General features: G+C 44.1%; 2 protein-coding genes across 5 annotated transcripts in view; one reads left to right on the forward strand and one right to left on the reverse strand.

The window, feature by feature from the left end:
• The first annotated feature begins 4 nt into the window (after positions 1-4).
• Positions 5-2475, forward strand: LOC103288180 (STING ER exit protein-like). 4 transcript variants are annotated; one of them, XM_054720019.1, is made up of 2 exons: positions 5-132; positions 1367-2475. In XM_054720019.1, exon 2 carries the CDS (start codon positions 1470-1472, stop codon positions 2136-2138), a length of 669 nt encoding a protein of 222 aa, XP_054575994.1. In that variant the 5' UTR covers positions 5-132; positions 1367-1469; the 3' UTR covers positions 2139-2475. The 4 variants fall into 4 exon arrangements, with proteins under 4 accessions (XP_054575994.1, XP_054575993.1, XP_054575995.1 ...); XM_054720018.1 differs by lacking the exon at positions 5-132 and adding an exon at positions 148-260; XM_054720020.1 differs by lacking the exon at positions 5-132 and adding an exon at positions 148-260 and having other exon boundaries at positions 1400-2475.
• A 3536-nt stretch (positions 2476-6011) lies between these two features.
• IKBKB (inhibitor of nuclear factor kappa B kinase subunit beta) overlaps positions 6012-13027 on the reverse strand; it is a 51399-nt gene continuing 44383 nt past the window's right edge. Inside the window, exons 20-22 of the mRNA XM_008143878.3 lie at positions 11259-11386; positions 7698-7788; positions 6012-6244 (exon numbers count right to left, since the gene is read on the reverse strand). Of these exons, the coding sequence (XP_008142100.1) occupies positions 6179-6244; positions 7698-7788; positions 11259-11386 (285 nt within the window). The 3' untranslated portion in view covers positions 6012-6178. The remainder of the gene's footprint in view (positions 6245-7697; positions 7789-11258; positions 11387-13027) is intronic.

A 13027-nucleotide genomic window follows, 5' to 3' on the forward strand; every position in this document is an offset into this window, starting at 1 on the left:
ACAATGGCTGCCACTGACAGGAGGCGCGGCGCTCGGCGCTCGGCGCACGGCGCGCGTGGTGACGTCACGCTGAGGGGCGGGGCCGGGCCGGGCCGAGGACAGCGCGACTTCTGCGGGTGCGACTGAGAACCGGTAGGTAGGGGGGCGGGGACCCGAAACTTGGTTTTGGCCGGAGGAAAGCGGACACCCCAGAGTTACCTCCCAATGAGGTTTCTGTCGGAAGACCTGGATTCCCAACCTAAGACGTATCTGTTTTCTCAGTACGTATCTCTGAAATGCTCTCCCTAAAAGGGGAAACATAGGAGCCCGGTTTTTCACTCTGAAGTCAAAACTTAAGGTGGTGGGGGTATAGCAGGTGGTTGGATGGGAGACAGAATACTGAATTCTGCTCTGTGCACATTTTGTGTGTGCACAGTAACAGTTATTGAACTCGTGACGCATTTTATATGTGATGAGGCAACACCACCAGGGTGATAACTGTCACAACTTTGTGTAAGAGGACGGTGCAGTCCACACCGCAATGGCGTCCTCCTGAACTAGGTGAAGCAGGAGCCCGGAATGAAATAGGCCGATAATAGGAAAGCCTCCTCTGTGAAACTTTTTAACAGATATGCCAACCAGTGTCAAAAGACATTTTATTTGTTATTCCCCTGCCTTTTGCAGTAGGGGCTAAGGTGTGTGTGTGTGGGGGGGGGGGGAACACACACACACAAAAAAAACACTAGAATGGGAGAAGTGCTTAACTTAATGAGCAATGAAACTGCCATTACAACATGATAACCTGCATCTGAGAAATTGATAAGTTCTGCTTGAGAAATGAAAATGTGACATCAGCAATATTTTACAAGTGTTCACTCCTGGGGTTCACACTGCCAAATTCCAGGCAATTGCTTTGTAAATAAAATTAAAAGCTTATTACAAAATGATAAATGGTTGCTGTAGAAAAATCAGAAAAAAAGTATAAAAGGAGAAAAGAAAAAATCAGTGAACATCTCACCATTTATCTTTACTATTAATATTTTGTGACATGTTTCCAAATCTTCTAATCCAGTCCTTTAAAAATTCCCATTATTTTTTAATAATGGAATGCTTTAGATATATTTCCTTGATTAGGTTGTGTAGGTGTTTGATTTTTTTTTTTAAATATCAGTATACATCTTAGGTTGTACTTATTGGACATTTGTATTTCTTCTTTTGTGAATTTCCCATTTATATCCTTTGTTCATTTTTCTAATAGGGTAGTTGTCTATTGTTCATTTGCTAGATTTTTAAAATATTACTACTAACCCTTCTGCACAGTTTTGTATGGTTTTTGTATATATTTGTATTTGCCCTTAATCCCTTGCCTTTTAACTTTATTCTGAAGCTTCTTACCACTTTGATTCCCACCTTCAATTAGAAGTGAGTCATCTTGTTTTCTGCATAACCCTTCTTTTTGGCATTGAGTTTGTGGACATCTCCAGTGAACTATGCCTAAAGTTGTGTCCCGGTCTGTTGTCTGCTCCTACACCCGAGACCGGGAGGAATATGAGGACGGCGAGAAGCCCCTCCACGTCTACTACTGTTTGTGTGGCCAGATGGTTCTGGTACTGGACTGTCAGTTGGAGAAATTGCCCATGAGGCCCCGGGATCAGTCCCGGGTGATTGATGCTGCCAAACACGCCCACAAGTTTTGTAACACAGAAGACCAGGAGACTATGTATCTTCGCAGGCCTGAAGGCATTGAACGACAGTACAGGAAGAAGTGTGCCAAGTGTGGACTGCCACTCTTCTACCAGTCCCAGCCAAAGAACGCTCCTGTGACCTTTATTGTGGATGGGGCAGTAGTCAAGTTTGGCCAGGGTTTTGGGAAAATGAATATATATACTCAGAAGCGAGAGCCTCCTAAGAAGGTGATGATGACCAAACGAACTAAAGACATGGGCAAGTTCAGTTCTGTCACTGTGTCTACTATTGATGAAGAGGAAGAGGAGATTGAGGCTAGGGAGATTGCTGACTCGTATGCACAGAATGCCAAAGTGATTGAAAAACAGCTGGAGCGCAAAGGCATGAGCAAAAGGCGGCTGCAAGAGCTGGCTGAACTAGAAGCCAACAAAGCGAAAATGAAGGGGACTTTGATTGACAACCAGTTCAAATGATTAGGACCGTTCTCTGAACCCAGACTAAAGGCAAGCATTTAGACCAGGAGGCGAAAGAACTTTTTCTTGACTGCATGGACTGGTTCCTACCTTTATGCCCCAGCAAAAGGCCTTATGTTGCTTCCTACATTCAGTGAGGTCTTTGAATCCATCTGACCTACTTTCTAGAAATGAATTTTTTAAATACATGGGTCTTCTGTACTATTTTTTTTTTTGTCCATTTGATGTCAACTATTTTGGTTGTATAGAAACTCCATAAGTAGACTAGTGCTTGAGTGGCTTTAGTTTCTAAAGTAGCTGTTCTTTAATAAAATATTTAAAGATTTTTTTTGGGGGGGGGGGAAATGAGTCATATTAGTTTTTTTTCCATTCATTTTTCCTATCCATCTCTATTCCAGGCTATATTCATATTATTTTTTTCTGAAGAATGATCATTCTTCTTTAAATAAAGTTTTTATTCACCTCTGAATAATGAGCATTGCAACTTTAGGGAATTGTGGGCTTTAGAGAATTGTGGGACCATTTTTTTTTTATATGAGTATTATGCCAACTTTAAAGAAAATCAGTGCCAGAATATCAGGGGAAATGATCAATTCTCTGTCCTCATCCTCTTGGACCAACCATTAACATTTGACCCACTTAACCACTGGCTTCTTGAAATAGTTTTCAATTGGCTTCTAAAATAGCACATGCTGTGTTTTCCTTCTTCCTTATTCTTCTGTAGTAGCCACTCCTCAAGTTTGTTGGTTTTTGTGAGTGTTGGTTCCCAGCTCCTCCACTCTCCAAACTAAATGGAAAAGTACCTCAGGCCTTGATCTCCTGGGCCTTTATATCCCCACCTTGTCCAGTTTCATATCCCCACCTTGTCCAGTTTCACCTTTTAAAATACCATGGTAGCTTGAAGATTCCTAAATTTGTATTTCTACAAATTAGCCCTGATCTCTCTTGAACTCTAGACCCATGTATCAGACTGCCTACTGGTTGTCTCTAGTTGTCCATAATAGGCATCTCAAAGATAAAATGTCCTATAGAATTCTTGATTCTTGCCCCACTAGCGTCTCAACTTTTCCCCTTCTCAAGTTAATGACACTTTTTAAAAAATTTATTGGGATGACGTCGATTTCAAGTGTGAAGTTCTGATACACGATCTGTATGTTGCATTGTGTGTCCACCACCCCAAGTCAAATCATATTCCAACACTATATATTTGGGCCCCTTTGCTCTATAATATCTGCCTACCCCCTTCCCTCAGGAAACCACCATACCATTGTCTGTCTATGAGTTTGTTTTATATCCCACATATAAGTGAAATCATATGGCTCTTTGCTTTTTCTGACTTATTTTGCTTAGCATAATATCCTCAAAAGTCCATGTTGTCACAAATGGTAGTGTTTCATCTTATGGCTGAGTAGTATTCCATAGTATATATGTACCACATCTTCTTTATCCAGTCATCTATTGAAGGACTCTCATTGTTTCCGTATTTGACCGCTGTGAATAGTGCTACAGTGAACATAGGGGTGCATATATCTTTGTGAATAAATGTTTTCGAGTTTTTCGGGTATAAATCCAGAAAAGGTATTGCTGGATCATATGGTAACTCTGTTTTTAATTTTTAAAGGAACCGCCATAATATTTTCCATAGTGGCTGTGTTGATTTACATTCGAGGGCTCCTTTTTCTCCACAGTCTCTCCAACACTTATTACTTGTCTTGTTGAAAATAGCCATTCTAACAGGTGGTAGGTGGTAGTTACCTCATTGTAGTTTTGATTTGCATTTTCCTAATAGCTAGTGAAGTTAAACATCTCTTCATATATCATTTGGCCATTAGTCTTCTTGGGAGAAGTGTCTGTTGAGGTCCTCTGCCCATTGTTTAATTGGATTGTTTGTTTGGTGTTGAGTTGTATGAGTTCTTTATATATTTTGGATATTAACCTCTTGTCAGAGCTACTGTTTGAAAATATTATCTCCCATTCAGTTGGTTGCCTTTTTAGTTAATGACACTTTAATCTACCCTGCCATCAGGCAAAAACCCTAGGAGTCATTCTTAATTGTGCTTTTCCCACCCCACATCCAATCTGTCAGCAAGTTTTGTCTGATCTGTCTCTAGAATATATATTCTCAACTGGATTACCTCTCACCACCCCTACTGCCACTACCCTAGTGCACTCTATTATGATCTCAATCCCCAATTACTGCCGTAACCACCTCAATGGGCTTCTTGCTTCTGTTCTTGTTCCCTCCAAATAGGACAAGAGTGATTCTTTAAAAAAAATGTGTATCAGACTATATCATTCATTTTCTTAAATACCTTCTCATTGCACTTAGAATAAAATCCACACTCCTTCCCTGGCCAGTATGGCTCAGTTGGTTGGAGCATCATCCCGTACACCAAAAGGTGGCAGTCAGAGCACATACCCAGGTTACAGGTTTGATCCCCAGTTGGGGCATGTGCGGGAAATAACTGATAGATGTTTCTCTCACATCAGTGTTTCTTCATCTACCTCCCTTTCTCTACAATCAATTTTTTTAAAACCCCACAGTCCTTTCCATGGCCTAATGTGATCTATCTTCCACCATCTCTCCTACTTCCCACATTTCCCTTTGTTTACTACACAGATGTACCTGCTTCAAGGATCTTCTCTCATTGTTCAGGTCTTGGCCTGGCTGCCTTCTTCTCATCATTCAAATCTTAGACCAGTAGTCACTTCCTTGTCCCATTCCTGAATAACACTATGCACTCTATCCATTACCTTTTGTTTTCTTCATAGCACGGAAACTATTTGAAACTTACATCTGTTACTTGTCTATTATTGACTCCTTACTCTACCCCTTTTCCCACCAATGTTAGTAACCTCCATGAAAGTAAGTAGTTAATTCTTGTTTGCCACATCGAGGTGCTCAATAGATACTTGCTGAATGTCCTAATTGCAATTTTGCTGAAGTAAAGTGTCAAATACTTTGAATTAATTACACAGGATAGGGACACATCATGATGTCGGATGGTTAATCATCCTGGGTTGACAGAGACGGAGAACTTTACTGGGATACAGAACGTTTGGGCTAAAACAGCTATGGCACTGTTTGATCCAGGTACTTATTCCACTGAGTTGATTACGAGTTCATAAGTTCTAACCAGAGGATTGTGGAACCCAGTATAAGTGTTGAGTCATTTCACAAGATAGAGAAACTATTTTTTTAAATAAATCAATTTAATAATACTGCTAGATGATATGAGAGGCAGGAACTCCCTGTCCCACCTCCACCACACACAGATGTGTCCGAGCAAGGACAGAGGTGTGAGCATTGTGTTCAGCAGGCCAATGGTTAACAAGTAACCTTTTCTTCTCTCCTTCTTCTCCATGACAACTCACTCCCAAGTAATCTTTGGGACCCAAAGAAGGGAGTTTCTCTTCCATCCTGGCTCTAGTGGCTAAAAGGACTATAGACGTGGGAGCCGAAGGGAGGATAACCACCACAGTGTAGGTAAAAAGACGATTTTAGCAGCAGTGAAATGAAAAGAGGAAGAGAGAGGATGGGACCAGGCCAAGTCCATGACTTAAAAGTCTGTTCAAGAGAAACCAAATCCAATGAAACCATTAACTGTGAGGACATGTGGGTCGGGGCCTCTGAAGATCAGGAGGGGTCAGGAGAGGATAGGCTGGCATCAAGGACTGTTCATACTTTGCCCTGAAATAGTCATGTCAGACGTTTGTCCAGTGGTCTGCGGGGCAGCAGTACGTGAGCACTTTTTTCAGAGCAGAGCAAGGAGCCTCTGTGGTTTAGTCTCCCTAATGCTCCTGCCTGGCATCCATGCTTGCTGGGCCTCTGTGATGGAGGACTTCCAGTGTCCTGACGAGTTGCTGGCAGCGCCCACAAAGGGCCACACCCTTGGTCCACGGTCAATGCCACAACGGTTGGGGAAGTGAGATCTCCACCTGGGTGCCAAAGACTGCTGGGACGTCAGTATCGCAGGGCACATACCTGGGAGAGCCTCGGGCCAGGCAGCCCCATCAGGTGGTCAAGGCCACCCACACAGTCAGGCGGCCTGCTCCAAGCTATTCTGCTCTTCTTCCTCCGTCTGTAACCAGCTCCAGTCTAAAGACTGAAAGTCAACAGGCAGGTTAAAAATACACCTCAGGTGGTGCTGGTTTTTCCAGGAGGCAACCAGCCCCATTTAGAAGGAAATGTAAACCCTCTCATTAATAATAGCTATTGCAGGGTACCCTTGAGCTAAAGAAACATTCAAAACCATACAGAATCTTTTCTTTGGACTGGCTAGGAGTCCCTGAGATTCCTGGACTGTGGAAAGTAGAAAAGCAATTTTAGTATTACTTGTACTCACAGTGCTTATTTATGCCCACTGTGGGTAGGTGGTACCAAGAGCATTTCAGGTGGAGCAAAAGCACATGCAAAGGCCCTAGGCGTATAGCATAGGAGTATACTGGCTGAATATAGCATAATCTAGGAGCAGAGCAAATCTCAGCTATTGATTTCCAACCTCACCAAATGAAATGCTCTAATAAGACTTCTTTTTCCTCTGGCAGAAATGCAAATTAGCAGTGAAAGGATTAAATATACGGTCCCAGGAGGAGGAACAGTAGCAACAACAGATATAGAAAGCCCCCAAACCAGAGAACACTTAAATAAATACCAGATCATTACAATTAATGGTGTCCCCTCTGATTATTATGAAAACTAAGACGTTAGAGGGAGGCTAGTAGGTGATTGTACTGGCAGGAAAAGGCCATTTAAAGATCTGAGGGAATGATTTAGGATCCTTGAAGCAATGTTAGTTTTGTCTTAATGTACCTGTATCTTGACTAGTTTTTCTTTAGGTTACCTGCCCTATAACTAGTGCTACCTACTGCTAAGCTCTGAGTCCCTGAGAAGTGGGGCCATGATAGGTTCCTGCTTTATCCCTGAAGTTCAGCACAACACCCACAACACACCAATGTTCAGCAATGGGACAAAAGTTGATGGAGGTTGGGGGCGGGGAGGCCTTCTCAAAATAATGTTACCTTCTTCATAAAGATCAAGTATTGTAAGGTTTAAATGAGACAATGCACATAAAGTACTGTTCCCATTCAATGATTGTTAGCATTATTATAATGATGATGAATAATAAATATGTACAGTTGACCCTTGAACAACATGGTTTAAACTACGCAGGTCCACTTATACACGAATTTTTTCCAATAAATACAGTAAATGTATTTTATCTTCTTTATGATTTCCTTAGTAACATTTTTTTTCTCTAGCTTACTTTATTATAAAAATATAGTATGTAATACATATACAAAATATGTGTTAACTGTTTATGTTATCAGTAAGGCTTCAGGTCAACAGTAGGCTATTCGTAGTTAAGTTTTTGGGGAGTCAAAAGTTATATGTAGATTTTCAACTGTGCAGGGTGTTGGCACCCCTAATCCCTGTGTTGCTTAAGGGTCAATGTACTAGAAAATCACAAGTGTATACTGAGATTGAGGAACCACTGGATTGCCTTTCTGTTTTCTTTTTCTCGTCTGCTGTAGCAAGGACATGGGATAGGCCATTACCCGTAAACTCTGGTCCTGTTCTTTCATGGTGTCTTGCATTGCACTTTCTAGCTGGGTGCAGAGATTGTGTGCTTCGGCCACCAGTTCTTCACTAGAGAAAAGGATTGAGTTATTAGAAAGTGTCAGTAGTATTTTTTCAGAGATAATACTATTATTTAAAAATATGCTAAAGAGCTTTTGACAAGGTTTTTAAAATTTAATAGAATTATTTTGGTACTGAGTATCTTAAAACACCATGTCATTGATTAGTGACCACATTCATCCAGTTAAGCACTTTTTGGAAGCCCAAATCTAGCCATAAGTACCTGCTGTTACTGTGAAAAAGCAAACAGATCTCCGCTTAATAAAAAAGTTAAAAGTAAAAAAAGAACTCTTTCAGACTTAACTATATGGCTAAATATATTAAACTAGAGGCTTGGTGCATGGATTTGAGTACCAGTGGGGTCCACTTCAGTGGAAACTGGAAGTCCTACATTCCCTGAGGGATGTAGTAGTGCGCGTGCGCACACGCGCAGAACGGCAGGCAGCCGGGGAGGAGCCCGAGCCTGGGCCAGGTGCCGCACCACTCTGGCTCATCACAGCCCCGCTGCACCTGCCGCTGCCACCGCTCGCTAGGCTCGCTGCCGCTCCACTGCGGTCTCTGTGCGCCCATCCTAGGGCGATACCAGCACACCCATGACCAAGAAGCGGCTGCAGGCTCACGCCCAGTCAGTCCCGATGCTGGTCCTGATCCCAGTCCTGGTCCAGATGGGGGAGGGGCGTGCAGGGGGAGTGTCCACAGGAGAGGCTTGCCACAGCTGCAGCTGCATTCGCAAACCATGAGCCCAGTGTCTGGTGCCTGTTGGTCAGCTGAGTGGCACTCCCGCTGTGGAAATGCACCGAACACCAGAGGGAAGCTCCTGCATTGAGCATCTGCCCCTGGTGGTCAGTGCGCATCATAGCTACCAGTCAAATGGTCGAATGGTCGCTTAGGCTTTTATATATACTAGAGGCCCAGTGCATGGATTTGTGTACTGGTGGGGTCCCTCGGCCTGGCCTGCAGGGATCAGGCCAAAACCAGCTCTCCGACATCCCTCGAAGGTTCCCAGATTGCGAGAGGGTGTAAGCCAGGCCGAGGGACCCCACTGGTGCACGATCGGGGCCGGGGATAGACCACGGGAGGGCTCCAGGGTGTGTCCAGCCCATCTCGCCCAGTCCCCATTGGCCAGACCCTAGCAGCAAGCTAACCTATCGGTCGGAGCATCTGCCCGCTGGTGATCAGTGCACATCACAGCGACTGGTTGAACAGTCAAATGAATAGTCGGACACTTAGCATATTAGGCTTTTATTATATAGGATAGATTCTTTCCAAATTGCCAAAATCTAAAGATAATTCCCACATCACCTGTTTTCCAATTTTTGAAATGGAAAAAAATATATATGAACCAAGCAATTTCACCAGGTTTCCACAGTTCCTTGAGATCCGAGAAAAAGTAGGTCTGGGAACTGATTTCATTTAATCTGTGCTCTCTCTTTTCTATAACGATGCACGTGTCCTATCAATATCGGGCCATGGTGGCATAGGGGGAACTCATCCGCCCTTTTCTAACCTCAGCTCTATGATGTGGAGAAACAATCAGCAACCTGTGTGCCCAGGATGACTCTTCCAGATCTTTGAGCATTTCACTGGAGGGAATATGACAAATCCAAGAAGGCAGTGTCCTCCCACCTTGCAAAGTATGACTGATGGAAGGAACACAGGGCACCTTTTTTGCTTAGCTTCATCTACAGGGCTACTAACTAGGTGAAAGGCTTGGGGCCAGCTCCAGCGGACAATGTAGGAGGCACAAGACCCAGTTTTACTATCCTCAAGGGACTCACAGTAGGCTGGGAAGAGAATTAAGAACTCAAGGCCATATAGGATTAAGTACCAAAACAGGAGAGGCTATGAACTCCCCCAAGTACTAGAACAGGACTTTTAAAAACAGCTTTATTGAGATAAATTAGCATACCATAATGTTCACCCCATTAAAGTCTACAATTTGATAGTTTCAGTACATTTACAGAATTGTGCAACCATCACAATAATCTAGTCTTGGGACATTTTCATCACCCAAAAAGCAATCTTGTACCCATTATCAACCACTTCTCATTTCCCCTCCCCACCTGCCCTAGGCAATCATTAATCTATCTACATTAATAAAAGAGGAAGATGCAAATTGATCGTGCCTTCGAGAGGCCCACCAGCCAATCAGGAGTATGCAAATTAACCCAACAAAGATGGTGGGTTAATTTGCAGACAGTGGTCGGGGGGCGGGGCAGGGCAGTCCCCACCGCCCCAGCCACTCCGGGCCTCTGGGCAGCGTGGGAAGGCGGAAAGGCGGCTCCGGGCGGAGCGAAGACGGTGCCGGCAGGCAGGGGAAGGAAGGCCCATTCTTGCACGAATCTTCATGCATCGGGACTCTAGTTTTCTAAATAAAACCTGCCTCTTTGCCTAGGGCCTGGCACATAGGACATGCTGAGTTAATGGGTGTGGGACTGAATTATAAACAAAAACACTCACAGGAGGTCCAAGAATTGAGCAATCCCCATGTGCTTGTGTGGCCAGGGCTTTGGAGGTAGGAAGCAGATGTACCCTCCAGATTGGAGGACCATTCCAGAGAAGCTCTCGAACTTGAGTGTGCATGAGCTCCACCCCTGAGTTTCTGTTTCAGAATCTGCATTTCTAACAAGATGCTGCTGATGCGGCTAGTCTGGACCAGGCTTTAAGGACCACTGAGCTAGCGCAAGGAGTTTGTGCGGGAACAGTGGATCCGCCTAGAGAGCTGCTCTAAGGTGGCCATGAATGCCTGAAGTCTCAGAATGGAGCCTCTAGGGCAGGGGTGGGGAACCTTTTTCTGCCAAGGGCCATTTGGATATTTATAACATCATTCATGGGCCATAAAAAATTATCAACTTAAAAATTAGCCTGCTATATCTGGTCAAACATTTAATTAACTAACCCCTAATGCCTTGCCAGGGCAAATGATTTCATATGGCTGCTCTAGGGAGGCAGAAAGCCTTGCCAGAAAGGGCTGAAGTGCTCTGTTTACCCCTCTGTGGCAGGGGTCCAGGTGACAGGAGGGGAGAGGAAGGGATGAATGGGAGGTGATGAGAGGTGATGGGAGGAAACCGGTAACTTGGTAACTCAAAAGTGGTGGTGGGGTGAGAGGGAGGAGGCAAGATGACTCAGGTGGATTGAATCGGGCCCTCCCTATAAGGAATCTGGTTTTGAAGACCAGATAATGACTGATGGACTACATAACAGCATGTGACTGACCAGCACTTTCAGTATTCTCATTGAGCAATTAGTAATCCAACCCTCAGACAAGGAAATTTTAGTTACCAACATATTCAGACTCCCAAGGGACTATGAAGCATTTGTCCCTGCAGTGCCTACCATATATAGCAAACACAAAGAAAAACATGCACAAAATCATTAGATAGACGAAATGGTCTATCAGTGATAAACATCCATTTCCACCCCATGACCTCCTGACGTGCCCTTGAATATTACACTTGGCACTGTTAACTATGACATACCTTTTGTTGACTAACTCAGGTAAGCTGTCGGGGGCAGTGAGAGGCTGAGACATCAGCTGGCCGGAGTGACTAAGGCGAGAAGCATTCATGCTATCTGGGCTTCCACTAACAGGACCACGGACCTTGCTCTAAAGGACAAAACCAAAAAGAAAGTCAACAAAGTTTTGGAGCAAAGGGATAATTCAACTTTTGCATTCACACCATGGTATTTTCTCATGAAACAATTGGCCACAAGACACATGCTATTCCTAGAGGATATCAGTCAACCCCTGTATCTGTGACAACAGCTGGTAGTTTGCATTTCAATTTAGAAAATGTTTCTGTATTTTGATAAAAGATTCTAAATACAGAGAGATTTGAGTGCCTGTATTTGTAAGCTTTATTTCATTAAGTTTGATTGCTTAATGAACTCTTATAAGGAGATTAAAAGTGAGGGTTTTTTTTAATTCTTTTCCAAGTAGAAGACTTAGACACACACAAAAAAATGTTTTCAGGGACTTTCTGTGAATCGCACCATCTTTGGGACAGCTGAGAAGAAAACCGAGACAGTCTGACTCCAAGGCTGTGGCAGCCACTCCCCTTCAAAGCCAAGGTGCTCCATCAACTGCTCCTGCTCCAGCTACTTGCACCTCCTCAAACCTACAGCCCACAGACATGACCTACAGTCCACCTTCTCAGCACCTCAAGCCACCTCTTCCTCCCCGCATTCCCACCATACTCTCATCTGTTGGCCTCACCTACTGCTGATTAACCCCTCTCTCCTCGCCTTCACTGCAGCCTGCATTGTTTTCATCCCTTTCAGCTGTACAGACTGGCTCCTCATTCTCCCTTCCAGCTGAACATCAAGGTCCAACCTCACCCAACCATTCAAGAACCCTAGTTTGCCCTGTTCTTCATCCTTCCGCTGTGCCTTCCCTGGCGACTATCACCCTTGGAGAGACCCATCTACCTCCTCTACTTCTGCCTGTGTCCACGGTAAGGAAGGAGATCACTGTTGTGCTTTTGGGCTCCTGACTTTTCTACCATCCTGTCCTGTGCACCACAGCAAGTACTCAATTCTGCCGCCATGGAGTGGCCACTCACGCTCAATGGTGAGGTCTGCGAAAGTCTCAAATCTGTTCTCCAGCTGCCATCAGAGTGAGTTTCTAAAATCCTAATGTGACCATCCCATTTCCATACTTAACTTTCTTCAATATGAAAGGAAAAAAGCAAATACTGCAATGTTTCCTTTATTTCTTCAAAATAAAGTGTGGCCTGTCTGATAGCCCTTGCCTAGCTGTCCAATGCCATCCACAGGGATACACTTCCCCCATCCCACACCAACCTGCTTATACCTCCTTGCTCCAGGCCTTTGACAGAGTATCGTCTTTGTCCTGGAGTGTCCTCATCTCCACCTAGCCACCTACCTACCTCCTCCTCATTCTTCAGGTGAAATTCTGTGGTTCCCTCCCCTCTAAGACTGAAGTTGGCATTCCTCCTCTGCTTTTGTGCTATAGCGTGTGCTTACTATAGCTGCTGTATGTCACCTCCTGACCTAAATTGTTCTCATTCATTTCCCTGTCTGTGCCCCCTCACCAGATTATGAGCTTGGGCCAGGGGCCATGCTTATTTTTCCTCCCATAGCTCTAGTATTCAGCACCCCGCTGGGCATATACTCAGCACTTGATGTTGAATGGATGCAGATGGCAGATCAGGCCATTTCCTGTGAATACCTCAACTTCCCTCTCCCCCTAAATCTTGTCTGCCTTGTCAGCTCTCCCCTTTTCTTT

This window comes from Eptesicus fuscus, chromosome 8 (assembly GCF_027574615.1).
Source record: "Eptesicus fuscus isolate TK198812 chromosome 8, DD_ASM_mEF_20220401, whole genome shotgun sequence".
In the NCBI taxonomy this organism is placed as follows: domain Eukaryota; kingdom Metazoa; phylum Chordata; class Mammalia; order Chiroptera; family Vespertilionidae; genus Eptesicus; species Eptesicus fuscus.